At 42.1% G+C, this 21332-nt stretch overlaps 2 protein-coding genes across 2 annotated transcripts in view; both read right to left on the bottom strand.

Moving 5' to 3' along the window:
• ETF1 (eukaryotic translation termination factor 1) overlaps positions 1–12210 on the bottom strand; it is a 38153-nt gene extending 25943 nt beyond the window's left edge. The window contains exons 1-2 of the mRNA XM_023514659.1: positions 12007–12210; positions 11740–11843 (exon numbers count right to left, since the gene is read on the bottom strand). Coding sequence (XP_023370427.1) covers positions 11740–11825 — 86 coding nt within the window. The 5' untranslated portion in view covers positions 11826–11843; positions 12007–12210. The remainder of the gene's footprint in view (positions 1–11739; positions 11844–12006) is intronic.
• Positions 12211–18386: 6176 nt separating this feature from the next.
• The window catches only part of HSPA9 (heat shock protein family A (Hsp70) member 9), a 24169-nt gene continuing 21223 nt past the window's right edge, over positions 18387–21332 (bottom strand). The window contains exons 14-17 of the mRNA XM_023514654.1: positions 21060–21154; positions 20518–20610; positions 20189–20329; positions 18387–19872 (exon numbers count right to left, since the gene is read on the bottom strand). Of these exons, the coding sequence (XP_023370422.1) occupies positions 19795–19872; positions 20189–20329; positions 20518–20610; positions 21060–21154 (407 nt within the window). The 3' untranslated portion in view covers positions 18387–19794. The remainder of the gene's footprint in view (positions 19873–20188; positions 20330–20517; positions 20611–21059; positions 21155–21332) is intronic.

Raw genomic sequence — 21332 nt, 5'->3', positions numbered from 1 at the left:
CCGGGCTGGGGATTCGAACCCGCCACCTTAGGTGTATGTGGCTGGCGCCTTTAGCAGCTTGAGCCACAGGCGCCGAGCCAGTTTAAACTTTTAAACAAAGGTGATTCTTGGACTTAAGTGAGTCTCCTGCCTCAGCCTCTCAAGTAGCTGGGCCCCACCACAGTGCCCGGCTATTTTTTGTTGCGGTTGTCATTGTTCTTTAGCTGGCCCGAGCTGGGTTCAGACCCACCAGCCTTGGTGTATGTGGCTTGCACCGTAACCACTGAGCTACGGGTGCCGAGCCCAAGGTGATTTTTTTGATATGGGTTTAATATGGAAACAGAAAAGGAGGAGCACAGGCTTTTGGAATTAGGCAGATTCAGGTTGACATCCTGTCCTATCATTTAATGGCTACATGACATACATTAGAAATTACATAAATCCCCATGGTCTCATTTTTTTTTTTTTTTTTGGTAGAGACAGTGTCTCATTTTATCACCCTTAGTAGAGTGCCGTGGCATCACACAGCAACCTCCAACTCCTGGGCTTAGGCAATTCTCCTGCCTCAGCCTCCCGAGTAGCGTAGCTGGGACTATAGGTGCCCACCACAACATTCGGCTATTTTTTTGTTTCAGTTTGGCCAGGGCTGGTTTGAACCCGCCATCCTCGGTATATGGGGTTGGTGTCCTTACCCACTGAGGCACAGGCACTGCTACCCCATGGTCTCACTTTTTACTTACTTCACGAGGTCATAAGGGCTCTGTAAGGTAGGTCAAGCATCTAGCCTGAATAGCAGGTAATAAGTTATCACTAAATGGTAACTAGATAGAGGCAGTTATCATCTTTTCCCCACCCCCTTTTAATAGTACAAGTCAGCAAGAACTATTACAGTACAGCTATAAATGGGGCAAGGGCACAGAAGTACTGTCAGGTCATGGAAGTCTTATTTGAATCCAAGTCCAGAGAGGTAAGAATTAATTTTGTGGTGGCTGATGGTCACTTTTATGGGATTACAGACTTGCCAAATCTTCCACAGAACAAAAGAACTAAACCAAAAACAGTAGTATGGCCAGAACACTGGAAACTCTGCTCTTTGTAGTGTATCATAAGGGATTATAATAACTCTAGAGTCATTCTGCTCTAAAACTTTCATTAGCTATATTATATAAAAGCTTAAGTAGCCTTATCCTACATTTTTGGCATGGGCTCTGTACTCTAAGCCAGGGTCATTCACTCCAAAGGGACTTGACATGTGACTTCTGTTTTCTCTTCCATCAAGTAGCAAATAATGAAAAAACACATTGCTTATACTAGGTGTATATAAGCTTTTTGAGAACAAAAATCATCTAGCATATGATGCTCATGAATGAATAATTCCTAACATCAAAACCAGGGACTTCTCTACATACTCTCTTCCAAGCATTTACCAGCAATTTATTCTAAGTTACCAATGAAACAAAAAACTTGCCAATCCTTGAAGAGGAGCTAACATTTGCCTCAAAATGACTGTCTCCAGTTTTAAGTTCACTAAAAAGCTCAAACTATTAGGCTTTTACATAACACTTCTAAAGTGTCTTCTTTTTACTTCTGTTGATCATCACCTTAAAGCCACCCTAACTCCACTGCTGCCACTATGTACGAAGCAGGTTAGGGGGTGAATAGAACTGCCTGTTTTCAAACTCCTAAGATCAAGCATTCCTCCTGCTCCAGCCTCCCAAATAGCTGGGATTACAGGTGCCCACACCACCATACCCAGGTGATTTTAAAAATTAGCTTTCTGGCTGGGTGTGCTAGCTCATGCCAGTCATCCCATCACTTGGGAGATTGAGGCGGTGGATTGCCAGAGCTCACAGGTTTGAGACCAGCCTTAGCCAAAGCGAGACCTTGTCTTGAAAAATAGCCACACATTTTGGCAGGAACTCAGCTATTTGTGAGGCTGAGGCAACAGAATCACTTAAGCCCAAGAGTTTGAGGTTGCTGTGAGCTATGAGGCCACAGCAGTCTACTAAGGGCAACAAAGTGTGACTCTGTCTTAGAAAAAAAAAAAAAAATTAGCTTTCTATGTTGCTCAGGCTGATCTTGAACTCCTGGCCTCAAATAATCTTCTCGCCCTGGCCTCATAAAGCGTTAGCTAGGATTACAGGAATAAGCCATCATGCCCATGCCCAGGCAGGGCTGTCTTTTACAAAGAATATGATTAGAATATCAAACTAGGGCTCGGCGCCTGTGGCTCAAGCGGCTAAGGCGCCAGCCACATACACCTAAGGTGGCAGGTTCGAATCCCCAGCCCAGGCCCGCCAAACAACGATGATGGCACCAAAAAATAGCCAGGCGTTGTGGTGGGTGCTTGTAGTCCCAGCTACTTGGGAGGCTGAGGCAGGAGACTCGCTTGAGCCCAGGAGTTGGAGGTTGCTGTGAGCGTGATGCCATGGCACTCTGCCAGGGGGATAGTTTGAGGCTCCAGTTATTGTTCAGAGTCTAGAAAAGTTATCTGAAATTAGTTTCTGCAATCAATCTTAGGGTCAGATGTTATTACTAAAAGAAAAAAGACAGAAAGATCAGAACTTACTAGATATTAAAGCAGCCTCTATTCTAGGGTACAGTATAACTCAGATGCCCATTTTTCAGCAGAAAGTTTGCAAAGATTCATTTTTAGTGTTTTATCCTTAAAGGCACAAGGATTATTGACATCTAAAACAAAAATGTACATATCTGGCAGAGTAGTACTTTTCCTACAATTATAGGCATTTCCCTTAAAAAAAATAATTAAATGAATTTTATAAAACTAACCTAGTGGAATATTCCACCAGGGAGCAGCCGAACCTGGAAAATTTCTTTAGTGTTCTCATAAACAGCGTAGAGCTGGAGAGTGCAATCACAATCAGTGTTAGGAACTTGCTACCAATATTTTACACAGGACCCTATAAAGTCCTTTCTTTTTTGACCACTATGGAAGTACTTTCTAAATAAAGCAAAAGTTATAGCTTTCCTGTTCATCTAATACATAAAAGAGCTTCTAGGGAGGGATTTGGCAACAAGTTATTTGTTATTTCCCTCACCACTGATGCTCATTAAGAATAAACATGCTCAGCTCAGCGACCACGGCACAGTGATTAAGGCACCAGTCATATACACCAAGGCTGGCAGGTTCGAACCCAGCCTGGGCCAGGTAAACAGCGATAACTGCAAAAAAACCAACCAGGTGTTGTGGCAGGTGCCTGTGGTCCCAGCTACTAGGGAGGCTGAGTAAAATGAATCGCTTAAGCCCAAGAGTTAGAGGTTGCTGTGAGCTGTGATGCCATAGCACTCTACCAAGGGCAACACACTGAGACTCTGCCTCAAAAAAAAAAAAAAAAAAGAATAATCATGCTCAGTACTCAAGTAGTTTTATAAATAGTATACCTGTTTTCCTTTTATCATTGCACCTATCTCTCAGCACACCTACTCCTCTAGTAAATTGCAAATCTCTTTGGCCAACAGCCTTTCTTTCAGAAATACCTATCAAAGAGCAAGGCAGTGGCATGTAAGTTAGGAACACAGACTTTGAAATAAGAAAAGTGGGAAAAGATTCTGGCAGGCTGCAATAACAGAGAGCTACTTATTCTCTTTGCACTTCAATTTCTTCATCTGTGAAATGGCAATAATGGCTTTCCTCAGAGCTATTTTGAGGAATCAAAATCTATGCTATTCATCTATCCATCTTCAGAAAACTCATTTCATTACTTAATTAAAATACATCTCAGTTATGAACCTCTAACTCCTGCATCTTTCCTAAGGATCCACCTTGCTCCACTAGACTTAGGACAGCCAGAAGATACCAGAAAATAGGGTAGCTCTGGGCAGCACCTGTGGCTCAAAGGAGTAGGGTGTCAGCCAGAGGTGGTGGGTTCAAACCCAGCCCTGGCCAAAAACTGAAAAAAAAAAAAAGAAAGAAAGAAAAAAAAAATAGGGTAGCTCAAAAGGAAGAACCCCCCCCCCCTTCAGTAAAAAGTTAAAAATATCAGAGGCATTAAGGAATTAATGTTTGGAGATCAATACACTTTCATTTCTTGCAAACTAAAGTTTATCTGGGCTGAAAAGCAAACTTGTGTTGGGACTGTCTTTAACTCTGTCAATGCCATCTTTACCAACAGATGTGCAAATGCTCTGCACTGTTTCAATACTCTGACAGCTCACCAAGCAACACAAAACTTTGGATCTAATTTTAGGCCAACTGGCTTTTAATCAAGAATAAATTTCATTTACAATGTCAAAGTTGTAGATCAGTTACAGCTCCAACCCATCATTGTATCAGATATTGTATCAACCAAATAACACCAATGTCCAAAGTAACATTCTCTGACAACACTTTCCTGGCTTTGAAAATTTGCTAACTTTTGCCTGAGTATACATAATTGCTTTTCCTTTTTGACAATATTCAACACTTCATTCAAGACCTAATCATCTCCTTTTACTCAACCTCCTTCAACATGTACTGTTATTCTGTGCTTACTAAACATGAGGCTGGCAATGGTTTATATTATCACTCTGAAGTGCAACACGCCACGTTCTCATTTTATTACACACTTCTACAATGTCTAGTGCCCAATTCATAGCAGATGTTTGATGATTGGCTAAAAGTGCATATGTAGGCTTTATTTTTTATATATTTAGATGTGTGTTTTGGGAAAAATCTAGTCTATAAGGTCATAAACATAGCAGAAAAAAGAATCTTTCATTTCAAATATGATCATTCTTCTAATGGGTATTTGTGAAGAGCATATGAAAATGTGAAAACAGAAGCGTACAGGCCCAAAACATACAGTTATCTGCAACTCAAGAACCAGCTGTCAGATACCTGAAAATGTCAAGTCTCTGAACCTGATTGGGGGGGGGGGGGTCATTACCATCCAATTAACATTACAGATGTGGACATCCCTCTGCCCACCACAGGGTCTCTGGGGAGTGGGGAGATGCATTGTGACAAGAGTAAAAACAGTGGGCAAGGGTCCAAAGTGTTTCAAATGACGTAAGATAAAGCTGCTATCAGACAGAATGCTTCCTCATGCTCTGAGGAGAATGTCCCAGCCAGAACCCTCAGATTCTTAGTTTCTAACCTGCTGGAAAAAAAGAGCATTGAACCTCCCTAATCCCCGCCCCCACCCCCAAGATAGCAGGCTGTTGAAGAATTAAAGACACTTACAGAATGTATCTTAGGAGAAGGTTCTATTCCAAGATTCCTAGAGAATAGACTAGACTTAGAGGAAATACCTACTACTTAGGTAAATTTCTCTGTCCTACTCTCTGAATAGGATCTGAGATCACTTTGCCCTACTGCAAAACTGACAGTTTTTTCACAACCAAACATCTTCCCAGGGGGTTGTGTTGCACACAGCATACCCTGAACCCCAAGTTCAAAGAAAAAGAGGATGAGACAGACCTATAACCAACACTGTACTCTGCCTTAAATGGTATTCTCGTTAGGTACCCTTGGTTACCTGGGAGTGTGTCCAGAGTAAGCCTTCCTTCCCTGGAAGGATAAGTCAATCTGCTATTACAATGAGAAGTCTGTCAAGACTTGAAATTCACAGAGAGTTAATTGTTCATTGGGTCCACAGTGCATAGAACACCATGCCAGAATATAAGAGCTGTTAGGAGTAGTTCTGAGTTAAGGCAGGCAGCCTATGACACTTGGAGGAAACTTATGAATACCACAATATGCTGTCACATATATTCTCATCTTCCCTCTTCCCTTTACCACCTATTTATTTCTCTCTTTTCTCATGGTTCAGACCTCTTAATTGCATCTCAGTTGCCACTTTAATAATACAAGGTATCCCAAAGGTTGTCCATAAATGCACCATACACAGGGAAAATGGGAAATTGTAGCTATAATTACAAAATATTCATTACAAAATTTTACAAAGAGGTGGCCCACACATAGGGTATATTTTGCAAAGAAAGGTACATTTAGCTACAATTTCCCATTTCCCCTGTGTATGGTGACTTTATGGGGTTACCTTTGGGACACATACAGTGTAACTCTACATTGGGCTATTTCTACAGGATTAATGTTTGTACATACAAAAGAGCGAACATCTGCAGAGTACTCTCCATGTGGCAAATGTAGTGCTAAGTATTTTAATTGGAATTATCAACTGTCACCACCCAATGCAAGATTATTGTTCATAACTACCTATGTGGAAACCAAAACTTGGAAAGAGTAAGACGCTAAGACTTTTATAGTTGTCTGCTCTACATTCATCTCTTCTCATAAAACTTAAACTATTCTAATTCTTGACTTTTTTCTCATGCGGTCTTTTATTTGTCTAACCCCCAGAGACTGGGGGACTGGAACAAGCTGGAATAGAGGAGAGAAAAAGGGCCTCTTTAGGGCCGGGCATGATGGCTCACGCCTCTAATCCCAGTACTTGGGAGGCCGAGGCAGGTGGACTGCCTGAGCTTACAGATTTGAGACCAGCCTGAGCCAGACTGAGACCCTGTCTCTAAAAAAAAAAAAAAAAATAGGTGGGTGCTGTGGCAGGCACCTGTAGTCCCAGCTACTTGGGAGGCTGAGATAAGAGAATCACTCGAGCCCAAGATGTTAAGGTTGCTGTGAGCTATGATGCCACAGAACTCAACCAAGGGTGAAAAAGTGAGACTCTGTCTTGAAAGAAAGAAAGAAAGAAAAAAGGGCCTCTTTAAGAGCTTGAACCTTCGATGGTTCAGGTAGTTGTACGAAAGACCACAAATTATCACTTTAGTTACAATTAGTCCTTCGAGTATATACAGAAAGAGAAAAAATTAAAACTCTGCTCATATTACCTATATGTAAGATTTTTAAAAATTTAACATATTCAATGATCTCATAAAATTATTTATTTTTAATTTAACATAACCGGAGGAATTCTGTACAGATTCTTAAAAAATGGTTATATTTAGGGGCAGGAAAAACAGTCGTGTATGACCAGATAGTAATTATTATTTCCTTCACAGTTAAGAAATGGACAAGTTATTTATTTATTTATTTATTTTTAAAGAGACAATAAAAGGAGGTTGTTTTATTCAAAGGTATAACTGGATAAGTAGATTTGTTTATAACCATTATTTTTTATTTTTTGACAGTTTCTCATTTTATCACCCTTGGTAGAATGCTGTGGTATCACAGCTCACAGGCTCAAGTGATTCTCTTGCCTCAGCCTCCTGAGTAGCTGGGAGTACAGGTTCCTGCGACAGCATCCAGGACCCCAGAGATGGGGTCTTGCTCTGGCTCAGGTTGGTCTTAAATGCCTGAGATCAAGCAATCCACCTGCCTCAGCTTCCCAGGGTGCTAGGATTACAGGCCTGAGCCCTGCAAATTATTTTTAACTTAACGATTTTTTAAAAACCCAAAGACCACTCATGCTTGTAATTGGGGAGCAATCTCTTGAGGCCAGGAGTTGGAGACCAGCCTGAGCAACATAATTTTTAAAAAAGCCAGCGTGGTGGTACATGCCTCTGCCAGATACTCACGAGGCTAAGGTAAGAGGATCACCTGACCCCAAGAGTTGAAGTTCCAGTGAACTATGATGACATCACTGCATTCTAATCCAAATGACAGAGCAAGACTGTCTCAAAAACAAACAAAAAACCCCCACAAACAAAACTGCTAAGACCACAGCATGAGCATCTGCAAGCTACACTGATCTTCAAATATGGGATGAAGGCTATGAGAGTCATCTGAGCCAGCATTCACCATATTGGAAATATACAAGGCTCCCTGATTAAGGTTAAAAAAAAGTATTCTAACATTTTACAGATACAATTTAACTGAGATCAACATTATCCATCCCTTTGTCACATTCACCACCGTCCTCAGCTAGAACAGGCTCTGATTTTTTTTTTTTTTTGGAGACAGGGTCTCCTTCTAAGTTAGAGTGCAGTGGCATCATCATAGCTCAATGCAACCTCAAACTCCTGGCCCTCAGCTTCACCCATAGCTGGTACTTACTACAAGCATGCGCCACAACACCTGGCTGACTTTTCTATTTTTTTGTAGAAATGGGGTCTTGCTCTTGCTCAGGCTGGTCTCAAACACCTGACCTCAAATGAACCTCCTGCCTTGGCCTTCCAAAGTGCTACAATTATGTGCCCAGCCTCTAGTTATGATTTTATTACCTTTATACTCTAAAACAGTGGTTCTTGACCTTCCTAATGCCACGACCCTTTAATACAGTTCCTGTGGGTTGCGACCCACAGGCTGAGAACCGCTACTCTAAAGCCTCCAACACTATTTCTGGGGCTACCTCCTGCCTGCTCAGAAAACACTAGGGGAAAAAACTCCAGTCTGTTTTTCTGCTTTAGTTTACTTTTTCAAGATATTCACAACCATAGTTCCACTCACACAGCCCTTGTTCCAGTTTTGGTTTATGTATACATTTGTCCTCATAAGCCAACTGTTGAGAATATACTAGGAACAGAAGTACCACCCACTTTACATGTAGCCTATGTATACCAAAAGAATTGCTTGGTGATTTTACTAATGCATACAAACTAACGTTCAACCAAGCTTATCTGAAACCACACTGGAAAGCTCCACACCCAACTTAAAATTCAGCTTTATAATTATGAACACTTTTCAACTCAGAAGATTATGTATAATGCTGGTTACAAATAGAATGTTTAAGTCCCCCATATTAGTAAAATCTGGCTTGTATTACATGCTCTTCTACTGACATAACATAAAATAGGGTGTTATAGCTCAGATCCCATTTTAAGGAAATTTAGTCTTGTTTTTTTTTTTGAAACATAAGATACATCCAATACTCAGTACAACAACATGGGTTTGAGCCCTGGACTCTAATACATTTTTGCTCAGCAACACTTTGGACAACTTACCTATCTCTCAACCTCAGTTGCCTTATCTATCAAATGGTGGTAACAGTTATGGTGAAGATTCAATGGCTTAATGATGTATTGCTTAGAAAAGAACCTGTAACACTAAGTGTTGCTAAGTGTTCAATAAATAATTTTGCCAAGATACAGCTGCTCTACTCAGATATAATTTATTAGTGTTGGGGTCATATATAAAGAGATACTCACATATTGACCATCTTAATTTCAAAATTACTCCTGTTCTAGCATATTTTAATAACCATTGTTAAAACCAAACCAATCCCTGATTCTGCTGCCCAGAATTCTACACCAGTGATGAGTGCTTTTCCATTTCTAAAATAATTATGTTAATCCACCACTAAGTCTCACTATCTTCTGCTAATAAACATGTTTGAACACAACCTTAGTTTTCTTGTGAAACCTACAGAGTGCCCCAAAACAATAGCATACAAGGATTCATTCTGGTATCCAGTTTGTCTTTAAAGCCCCTTATAATTCTCCTAAAAATACTTTAGCATTAGGTAAAAAAGAAAAAACATTTCTCACTATACACACTACCTATGAAAGTCCAGAGCCTGACTTTAACACAACTCTGCAATGAAAACACAATCTTGCTATTCCCCCAAATAAATTGGTATGTATTAAGAAACTTCTGCCTCCCTTACCAATTCTCACAGATGGCCAAAAATCTTAAAATTTCATGAGATGAAGATGCAACCAAATCCCGATTAAAAGCAAAGTAGGACAATTATTAATAACATTGTTAGAGAAAGATTTTCCAGATATTTTAGATAGCTTAATCCTGTCTAAAATGTCTAAACTTCATCACTTGGAAGACAAGTTGTGCCTAAGAACTTCATTTTTAGTATGCTTTTAAACTTTACTCAACTTTGCTAAACAAAGAAGTAAAGGCTTCAAAAGCTTTAAAGAGGGGTTTAAAAGTTTCAGGTAACATGGCTAAGAACAAATTTAAGAATGAGCTTTCATAATCAAGTAGTAGAAAGGAATGCTGTTACTTATTAAGCAGTGTTATTTTCAATGTTACTTCACTCAGATAATAGACAAATTACAGTGGTAAATTCTTACATTTGACTGCTTTGGAAACATAATGTATGCATCTACCTGCAAATGAAACTAATACCAGAACCAACCCACAAATCATATCCAAATTTAAACACCACTCCAACAACCACAATTTATAAATGCCACTACTCAACTGAAGTCTTCAAGTAACACAACAGAAAATCCTAGTGAAACAAAAGAACCTGACTAACTCCTGGTAGTGCATCATAATGGGTCATGACCTATATTACCCTTTCTGTATGGTATTCTCACATTTTGAGAATAATAATTCACTCTAGCACATGGCATAAGTTCCCATAAGATTATTAAACAGAACTGAATTTCCATTAAATTAAAAAAAAAACCTAAAGAAAAATTTGCTACTTTCAGTTCATATTATAATTATGTTTCTCCAGTACACCGAAAAAGGAATGAGCAAAAGTCCAAGTCACTGAATAGGGCTAAACTTTCAGGAGTGTCATTCCTTTCCAAACAGAACTGCTGCTAATTTATTAAGACAAAAACATACCAAATGTTGCCTGTTAACCCTGGGTCATTAGCAGAATTAATAGCCCATCTCATAGAATAGTAATAATGAAGAGCTTGGAGGGAAGGTCATCCTATCATTGCAAATCTACTCATAAGTGACAAACCTGACCCAGAAACCAGAATGTCTAACTCTTGTGCTGAAATCAACTTTCCACATGGCCTGGGGCAGGCCACTCTGCTATTCTAAGAATGCTCAGACACACAAGTATGTAATGTTCCAAACACTTTTTTTTTTCAGGCCACTTCCTGTAAGTAAAAAGTTTCTACAACCGTGAAAGGAACAAAATAAAGTAATAAAGTGAGGAAACAGGAATACTTCTGGCACACCTTCCTTAAACGAGCAACATTAACAACAACAAAAAAGCACATATGGCTAATTTTATCTAGCCTACTCTTCCCACAACCGACACACTTACAGTTTCTTATCAAAACTTACAAGGCTCATAAGCCCACTTAATTGGGTTCTCAATTTCAACAAGCATCAGTATATTAGGCAATTCTACAGTGATAGCCCCCAAAGTCCCAGAGCAATACCAACAGGAACTCTGTTGCTAACAGCTCATATCAAACAGACCACTAATCCATTTCTCCTGGATATACACATAAAAATTCGTCAACCAGAACCTATCCTGCCAACTACATCCCACACACGTTGTCATTTTCAGTTTATAGGGGGGTCCTCAACAGCTAAAACCAGGAAGCTCCGGAGTAATGAGAAGACTTGAGGAAAGGCATCTTCGGAGAGGTGGAAGACCCAGAGAAATCAGAGGGAGTCAGAACGAGTTTGTCCCTGGCCACCTCTCTTTCCTGTCCCATCCAAACTTCACCTACCTGGGCCTCAGAAGCCCAGGAGGAAGAAGCCATTTTAACGTGGCCTTGTTGAGAAACGTGAAGTGAGAAGGATAGAGGAAATCAGGAACGGGCGTTCAGAAAGGAAGGCCGAGCCCTTTCTCCCAACAGCACTCGAGTCGGGTGGCAGCACCCGGAGCCCGAACAGGAGGAGCTGGATTTAAGGGCCTGGGAGAGGTACAAAAGTAGCGGTAGCCTACCACAAGTGGGGCCGAATGGCCTGAGTCTGGGGAACGCAGACCCCTTACCCCCAAGAGGGGAAAAGACCCCTTTCTCGGGCTAGCCACGCCGACCCTCGCCCCTAGGTCGGGGGCTACTACCCAGAGGTCCAGAAGGCGGGAGTTGGCCAGTGCCTGGTTCTCCTCATCCGGCCATGCGGCGCGGGGGCGGTCATCCTGAGGGGTCCGGGAACCGAGAGGGCACGGGGGGGCCGGACGCGGCGCTCACCCGCGGGCCGCCTCCAAGCTCTTAATGAGCTTTTTGATCTTCCAGATCTCCACGTTCCTGTCGGCAGCACTGGGGTCGTCCGCCATCTTCTCGCCTCCTCCTCCCTAGAGCGGCCCGGCGGGGCCCGGAGACACCAAGACCACAGAGTTAGCGCCGCCGCTGGGGCAGAGAGGCCCCCTTCCTCGCCACCCCCGAGAGGCCCTCCTCTCCCCCCTCCCCGCGCTGTCCGCCGCATGGGTTGCTAGCCTTTCCCTTCCCGTGCCTTACCTAAGGGCCCAGTCCTGGGCGGCAGCGGCTGCTCCTCCCCGGCGGCGGCTCCGCGGCGGCGGCGGCTCTGACGTAGGACACCGGCTCCCTCTCTCCAGGCAGCTGCATGTGTTGCAATCCGCTCACATGGGGCCTGTGACATCACTTCCTCCGCCAGGGGCGGAGTGGAAGACGGCGGGCGGAAGGGAGGGGGTCGGTGCGGGTGAAGGGAAGCTCTGCGCACCCCGCGACTTTCCATTGGCTCTCCGCACCGCGGCTTCCAATGAGCCCGCGGATTGGCCGCAGCTGGGGCCGCGCGGCCTTGTGAGGTAGGGGCCGTGGGCGGGAGGTACAAATGTTCTTCCGGCCCGGCAAAGCGAGACTAGGAAGCGGGCGGAAGCCGGTGGCTCTCGCGAGAATTTACTCAGAGCCCCGCCAGGCTCGAATAGGAATTGATCTTAAAGAGCGAGGATTGAGGTCTTCGTATTTCCCATCCCTCTTCCAGGAAAAGAGCGGACATCCAAGGCTCTGCAACGCAAAGTTAGGTGATCGGCCCCGATACACGGGTTGAATGGTGCTTGAGAAACCTCAAAGAAGTGCGTCGCGCTGAGCTGGTTCGTTGCTGACGGAATGCTCGAACCTGTTTGCATCACGGGTGTATAGACTAGTGTTAAGAGTCCCGGCCAGGAGGTCTGGATTAGGAACCTGTCCTGAGTGGTCCGGGACAAAGAGGCATGTTCCCTGTCGCGCTAGTGCTAGGATAGGTTCGTTTGAACTTTGTAGGGTGAAAGCAGGAGCTGCCATGGGCTGGGGGCCTGAGCCATGTGTGGTGGGGTCTGAGCTGTGGAGAGTGTTGAACCAAAATGGGCGCTGTATGTATACATGTTAGAACTTAGTCTTTGAGTTAGGTGTTTTAGTTGGCTATTTTATGTCTCTTCTCACGTCATTTGGGTTCATTTATTTGAGCCCAGACCGCGCGTGCTAGATCCCGTTTTCCTATAGATATAGAGATGAACCAACAGTGTGCCTTCATTGGTGGAGCTTATCGCTAATTAGGTTTCTAACCCTTTGTAATTTTAAACTTTTGTATAATAAAATTATTGCACAAATACTTAAGCACTTCAAGGTATTCTCAGAGTGTATTACACGGGGCCCAACTCAGAAGTGAGACCCAAAGGATGAGTAGGAATTTAAGAGGGAGCAGAGCACATTTGAGGAACTACAAAAGTGTAGTTCCTTGTAAGAGCAAGGTCAGGCGTGGGGAGAGTGGTGAGGAAAGAGCAAGGGAAGAGATTATGTATGGGCTTTAAAGCCAGGCTTAGGAGTTTTGACATTTTTTCTCTTAAGAACAAATGGATAGCTTAAAATGATTAAAGCTGTGGCTTGAATTGGAGAGAGCACAGGAGAAGGTGTAGGGACCCATTTTGGCTTCTTCAGTATCATGTGAGAGACGATTTTCGCCTAAAGTGACCGTGCAGATGGAAGTGAATGGATAATGATATATGTTACGGTAAGAATGGATAGGATGGGATGACGACTGATGTGGATGAGGAAGAATGGGGCTCCGAGTACTGAAATGCTAACATTTACTGAGATGGGAAAGGTGAGGTGCAGATTGGGGAGCATGGTTAAGAATTTCATCCTGGGCCTATAAAGCTTGAGATTGCTTATGAGGCATTAAGTAGTGATGTCAATTATGTAATTGCATGTGTATGGTCTTTGAATACTTTCTTGTATGTTTTATCAACTTTGTGCATACTTTGGGAGATGAAGATAGCACCTCCTTTTCATACATGGGAAAGGTGAAGGGGACTTGCTCTGTCACAGAGCTTGTTTATGGCTTTCCAACTCCCATGTTCAATGTCCAGTACATTATATCATACAGTGACCTCATTAACTATTTTTTTTTGTCTTGGTAGAGTGCTGTGGTGACACAGCTCACAGCAACCTCAAACTCTTTGGCTTAAGCGATTCTCCTGCCTCAGCCTCCCAAGTAGCTGGGACTACAGGCACCTGCCACAATGCCAGCTATTTTCTTGTTGCACTTGTCATTGTTGTTTAGGAGGCCTGGACTGGGTTTGAACCTGCCACCCCAGGTGTATGTGGCTGGCTCCCTTAACCACTGAGTTATAGGTACCAAGCTCTATTTTCTTTTTTTTTCTTCTTTTTTTTTTTTGGAGACAGCGCCTGACTTTGTTGCCCTGGTATAGAATGCTGTGGTTTCACAGCTCACAGCAACCTCAAACTCTTGGGCTTCAGCGATTCTCTTCTATCGGCATCACAAGTAGCTGGCATCTCACAGGTGTCTGCCACAGCACCCAGCTGTTTTTAGAGATGAGGTCTCACTCTTGCTCAGGCTGGTCTTGAACCTGTGAGCTCAGGCAAATCAACCCACCTTGGCCTCCCAGGGTGCTAGGATTACAGGGGTGAGCCACCGCACCCCGTCTCTCATTACCTATTTTCATAGGGTGGGAGGCATAGACTTTGGTGGGGCACATCTCCAGGAAATGACTTCTCAAGATGGAATCTATTCCTTAGGTTCCATTTTGTAATTTTTGGCATGTGTTCACTCTATGTATGTGCATTGACTGTGCTTAGTAGCACTATCTTTAATAGTTATAAACACTACTTACTGAATAGGAATCTGTATCCCAAGAGCATCTTTACTTCATTCTTCTTACCCCAGGTTCCTGCTTTTTATATAAGGTTGCCTTGCTCTACCTTTCCTGCTTAAATTTCTTGAGTTTAACACTGAAGGTTTTACAAGCTTTCTACACCAACTCACAGGCTTTATTCTGTGTGACTCACTCTGCTATAAGCATGATGACATCTCAGGTAGGATTGCTGCTTGTTAGCCTTTGAATTCTAGAAACTTAGAATATTGCAGACCCAGGCAGGTTAACTGTAGCCCCCCCATACTCCTTGCCTAGTTACTCCAAATTCCCTATCTTTGCATTTGGAATTGTAATCAGTACATTAGAGGCAAAGACTGGGTGGTGTCTAGTGGAAGAGATTAGAGAGTGGAGTTGGGAGGGATGCTAGTTCCTTCATCAAGGAGGCAGCTTTTTAAATATGGCCATGACCATTCAGCATTAAGGAACATCCTGTAATATAAAAATCATATACTATTATATGGTCAGAACAGAATATGTAACTTATCTTCAGATTCTCTGAAGAATGAAGGCATTTTTCTTCATCTCAAACCTTTCCCAGCTCTTAACAGATTCAAGTTAAATATTGGAATATAGGTGACATTCGTAATGAGTGGAGGTAGAGGGGAATAGTATTCAGAGAGTAACGTGAGTGGCCCTATAGTTCATGTATCATATTTGTTCCTAGGAGTGTCATTTTGGCCAGGAAAGTGGGGAGGACACATCTTTTAACAAAGGAGCCTAAGAAGTAGAGAAGAGAAAGGACTTGCAGTGGTATCTGAAATGGTGAAGTCTTTTTTTTTTTGAGACAGTGTCTCACAATGTTGCCCTCAGTAGAGTTCTGTAGTGTCATACCTCACAGCAACCTCCAACTCTTGGGCTTAAATGATTCTCTTGCCTCAACCTCCCAAGTAGCTGGGACTATAGGCACCTGCCACAACGCCCGGCTATTTTTTGTTGCAGTTATCATTGTTTAGCTGGCCCAGGCCAGATTTGAACCCACCATCCTCGGTGTATGTGGCTGAGGCCATAACTGCTGTGCTACAGGTGCCAAGTCCTTTTTTGAGACCTTCTCACTATGTTGTCCTTGTAGAGTGCTGTGGCATGAGAGCTCACAGCAATCTCTAAATTCTTGGGCTCAAGCGACCCTTCTTCCAGCTGAGTAGCTGGGCTACAGGTACACACCACCATGGTTGGCTAATTTTTTCTATTTTTAGTAGAGATGGGGGTCTCACTCTTGCTTAGGCTGGTCTCAGAACTCCTGAGCTCAGGTAATCCACCTGTTCTGGCATCCTAGAGTGTTCCTAGGATTACAGGTGTGAGCCAATGCCATCAAGGACCTGGCCCAAAGGGGCTTTTCTTGAAATGGTTTATTTCCAAAATTTGGGTTGTCTCTTCATGCCCAATCTTCTCATGCACACTATCTGTTAAGAATTTTGCTTTTATTTCCACTGCTTCCTTGCTGCTTTAGAACCTCTACTGTAAGTGTACTTAAAAATTAAGCCACCCTTACAGATTACTTAATAGTATGAAAGAAATAGAGCAAACAGCATATCAATTCTCAGGGAAAATAAGATGTTTGCTCTATTTCTTTCATACTGTTAATAAATTGATATGCCATGTATTGATCAGGACATATCTATGTACTGGTTCTACTGATGTGTACCAGACTTTAAACACAAGGAAATAGTAAGGTGAATCCAAACCAAGGGTCAATAAACAAACGGTCTGACAAAAAGGAAAACTATTCCTAGGTAAACAAATTATTTGCTTTGATCCTACATAAAAAAAGCCCTTTGATATTGAGGCAATCAGGGAAATTTTAATAGGGGCTATTGTCATCGTATCAATGTTAAATTTCATGATTTTCATAGTTGTGTTCTAATAAGATGCATGCTGATTATTTAGGGTGAAGTCCTAATGTTCTGCAAGCACAAAACAAAGCACTTGCAAAGCATGCAATTGTGGCAAGATGCTAATTGGTGATTATATAAGGTATATATATACATGTATATGCTCATTGTACCATTATAGCTTTCCTAAAAATGTTTGAAAATTTCATAAAGTGGGCTGGGTGCCATCGCTTACACATGTAATCCTAGCCCTCTGGGAGGCTGACATGGGGAGATCACTTGAGGTCAGGAGTGAGCAAGACTGAGACCATCTCTACTAAAAATAGGAAAAATTAGAGGGGCATGGTGGTGAATGCCCACCATGGCTGAGGAAGGTAGATTGCTTTAACCCAGGAATTTGAGGTTGAAGTGAGCTGTAATACTGCTGCACTCTAGCTAGGACAATACAGCAAGACTTTGGTGGGAAGAGAATCCATCTGGGTTAATAGCATAACCCATACATCACACAGAGTTAAGTCTGCAGCAGAACTGTACTCCGTATCTAGGAAGCATAAAAGACTGTTGTTTATTCTTTTTTGTTTGAGGTAGTCTCACTCTGACTCTGGGTTGAATGCTGCGGCATTCTGATAGCTCACAGCAACTTCAAACTCTTGGCGCCCAAGTAGCTGTGACTATGGCACCCACAACACATAGCTAATTTGTCTATTTTTAGTAGAGATGGTATCTTAGCTCTTGCTCAGGCTGGTGTCAGACTCCTGAGCTCAGGCTCCCAGGGTGTTAGGATTACAGGCCTGAGCCACCGCACCCAGCCTGTCCTTGCATTCTTTTCCAAACTAAAACCTTTTAATCTTTTGTCAATTAACTTTAGTGTCTAGGCTTGGTTTAAGTTATCTTTAGTATTTTGACAGATGAACATAACATACATAAACTTAAAAAAACAAGGTGACTTTAATCTCTATGGAGAAAGCATACTGTGCTGATTTTTGGACAGTGGTAGAGATTTGACAAAAGATTTGAGTGTTTATGTGCTAGGTATTGTTTTAGGTACTGGGAAATAGCAATTAACAATAAGTTTCTGGTCTTGTGGAGCTTACATTTCAGTAGAGGAAGGACAAATTATATGGTAATGAATGCTATAGAGGGAAAATAGGGTATTAAGAATAGGAAATAGAGCACAGTGGCTTGTGCTTGTATTACTACTAGCACTTGGGGAAGTTAAGCTGGGAAGATTGCTTGAGTTCAGGAGTAAAAAAAAGAAATGACAAGAACCTGAGGGTGCTGCTATTTTATACCTTCCTTATCCAAGGACAAAAGTCACAGATAAAACTGGGAGAAAGGGGCCAGGTGTGGTGACTCATGCCTATAATCCTAGCACTCTAGGAGGCTGAGGCAGGTGGATTACTTGAGTTCATGAGTTCGAGACTAGCCTGGGCAAAAAGCAACACTCCCATCTCTACTAAAAATAGAAAAACTGAGGCAGGAGGATCGTTTTAGCCCAAGCCCAAGTTGGAGGTTGCTGTGAGCTATGATGTCATTGCACTCTACCCAGGGTGACAGCCTGAGACTCTTGTCTCAAAAAAGAAAAAGAAAAAAAACAAACCTCGGAGAAAGGAAGAGACGGGGCCAGATCACATGAACCTGTTGGCCTTTAGGAAGAACTTTGAGCAGAGGAGTGACAACTTATTGTAAGAAAAGGCCTAAGTAGGAAAGACCAGTTAAATCTAAAAATAACCCAAGTAGTAGGAAGGGAGATTATAATTCTGGGTGTACTTCACAAGCTAAGATTTGTTGACCCTCAGATTTGTTTTAAACAACCATGGGGTACATTTACTTTGAACCTGAAAGACCTTGTGAATAGAAGGAAATCAGACCCTTTTGGGACCCAATCAAGCAAATATAACGAAAAAAGGAAGACTTTACTGAAGAATAAAACCAAATCAATTTTTTCTTTGCGTTTTGTGATAGTTTTATCTGTTTTGGATATAAGATGCCGCCAAGTAGGTGGTTAAACATTCCTGGGTGTGTGTCCAGAAAACATTGCTCTTTCCCATGCCCGTGTGTAGGCATCATCCAAACAGTTAAAAGGTCCAAACAAAAATAAGCAGGCAGGAGGAGGCTGGAATTCTCTGCTCATTTAAACCAAGACATCTGTCATCTCCTAAACCTGGACTAAGATTTACACGTTTAGCATTCCTGGTGACTGGAATTTTTTAGCAGCAGCTTTCCTGGGGCATCAGTTCAGATTGTGAGATTTAGCCTCTAAATTCCTCATAGTAAATCATTCTGGACATACAAGGTGGACATAGTACATTGCTTACGAACTTTATGTCCACCCTGCATATTCTGTGGTTTTGTTTCTCTGGGGATTCTAATATACCTTTTAAGGCTAAGTCATACTACCATCAGGTTTACTGGTATCTACCAGCGTTCTATCAATGAGGGCAGCTGAACAGGAGTTATGGCTACCTAGCAGCTCTTCTCCCTCCTTTCTAACAGAACCCAGAAATTTTTGCTCAGGGCAAATTTGACTCTTACATTTTTAGCCAGTTCTAGAAAATCCTGTATTTCTGCCTGTGGGAAATATAGTAAGCATAAGTCATATTGTATTCCTGAAGCTAACTCTCAGGGGCTCACCCCTCACAAATGAGATCAAATTGCTTTTCATATTTATTTTTTAAAAAATCCAGAATGGATCAAAGAGTAATTGTCAAGGATATAGCCAGACAAGAGCCAGAAAGTAGCTAGAAAAGTATGACTCAGGAAAGTTAGGGAGCCCCATTATTACCTTTCACAACTGTACCTAACTAACATAAATAGCTTACGAGTTTTCCATTGTTATAGCTTCTTCTACCCAATCTTACAAACATGGCACAGCTGGCTTGCCTTACAAGGCCTCAGGTGAAGGACCCTTTTACACAAATGCCAGTACAGCAGTACTTGGCTAGAAAAAGATCTCATTCCCAGTCTATGGCTACCTTCATGGTTGTGTGAGATGGTTTCAACCCTTGAAAATATGGCCGCTTCAGCACAAAACAATGTTAGATCTTTATAATGAAAGTGTCCTACCCTCTTCTACATGCAGCTGAAAAATGACAGACTAGGGACAGAACATTGTGAACTTCGTACTGTTGGAATTACTGCCCATTAAACGATCATTTGCTAACAGTCACTAAAGTTACAAATTAAGGAAATTATATATAGAATACTGCAAAAACACAGTAAAAAGACTGAAGTTTGCCCATTTCTGCTCAGGAAGTCTCTTCACTCCCAAGCTTCATATGTTCTCTTTTTGGCTCCAAAATTCACTACTGTTTCTCCTCCTTTTGATCTTCCTTTTGTTCCCCAGTGCCAGAACTTCCAGAGCCTTCTCGCTCAGATGCCATCTGTTAAGAAAACATTTGAGAGCCACTCAGATTTAATGTTTGCTCTGTTAAACTAAAAAGTGAAGGACCCACATATTCCTCATACTGCACCTCCATTCATTCTCCTACCCCCATGCCCTATTGGTGGTTTTTGTGATTCTTTCCCTTTGACACTATCCTTACTTCTAAGAATACAGTCAAGAAGGCAGGAGGATATTTCTAACTCCAATACTCTTCAATTCCACAAATGGCTGTAGAGGGAACCACCAGTTGACAGTAATTAAGAACAGATTACAAAATCAAGTTAGGATCAAAAAACACCCTTTAGCCCTTGTACCTTTTTGTATGCCATTTCGAAGAGCTTCAATGATGCCTGTTGAAGGGAAGATGCTGCCTGCCTGATGTTTTCTCCTGTTTCACTGTCTTTTCTAGCCAGGAGCTCCCTCATTTTGGAAATCTCTTCTTTTAGCTTGTTGCACTTAAAAAAAGAAAAAAATCTTTATTTTTCCAAGTTTCCTGTGCCATTACATGTAGAAGTACTATTCAAAAACTTCTGAAGATATAAAACTCTTATCAAGAACCACAGAAGAATCCACAGAATGAACTACACCGACATTGGTGACAACACATGCAACCTCTTTTAAGTTATTGTAAATGAAAATTCACCTCGTCAGCAGGCAATTGGTCCTTGAATTCTTCCATCTTGGTTTCTGTGTCATGAATGATTCCTTCAGCCATATTAACTGCTTCAACTCGTTCCTTAGAGAAGTTACAAGTTTATCATAAGTGAACCAAAGTCTGGTAAATGTCTATACTGAGCAAGATGAACTATCTGCTACACAGTTACAGGATAAAAATAGAGTGGAGAGAGAAATCATTCTGGTCTAAGGAAGGGGTCCGCAAACTTTTTAAACAGGGGGCCAGTTCACTGTCCCTCAGACAGTTGGAGGGCCAGACTGCAGGCCCTGGGATGAGTATGCTGCTAATCAGGATAGGCAGTGTCGGCAAAAATACCCAGCAGGCCGGATAAATGTCCTAGGCGGGCTGAAGGATCTCGGATGTAATTCATTCCACAACTAAATTATGAGTAAGGGAGAAAGAACAGACTAATCGCATTATTTTCTCTGACCTCCAACCTTTGATATGTCCAAACTCCCACTTTCATGTCTCAGCTTTACTAAGAATCACAGAAGACAAAAAATAATTACTTTCTTTCTTCGGTCTTCTTCAGCATACTTCTCCGCATTTTTAACCATATTTTCAATATCATCTTTGCTTAAACCACCAGAAGACTGGATTACAACTATAATAAAAATAAGGTATTTCATTAGTTCTTATGTAAAATTATATGCCCCTTCTTCCTCTATTAAGAATACTCTTGGCTGGCTCGGCGCCTGTGGCTCAAGCGGCTAAGGTGCCAGCCACATACACCTAAGGTGGCGGGTTCGAATCCCCAGCCCGGGCCCGCCAAACAACAATGA

Source organism: Otolemur garnettii, unplaced genomic scaffold (assembly GCF_000181295.1).
Source record: "Otolemur garnettii isolate 467f Iridium unplaced genomic scaffold, OtoGar3 scaffold00003, whole genome shotgun sequence".
Lineage (NCBI taxonomy): Eukaryota > Metazoa > Chordata > Mammalia > Primates > Galagidae > Otolemur > Otolemur garnettii.
Note: the sequence above shows the minus strand (reverse complement) of the source record. Positions and strands in the feature narration are given on the sequence as shown.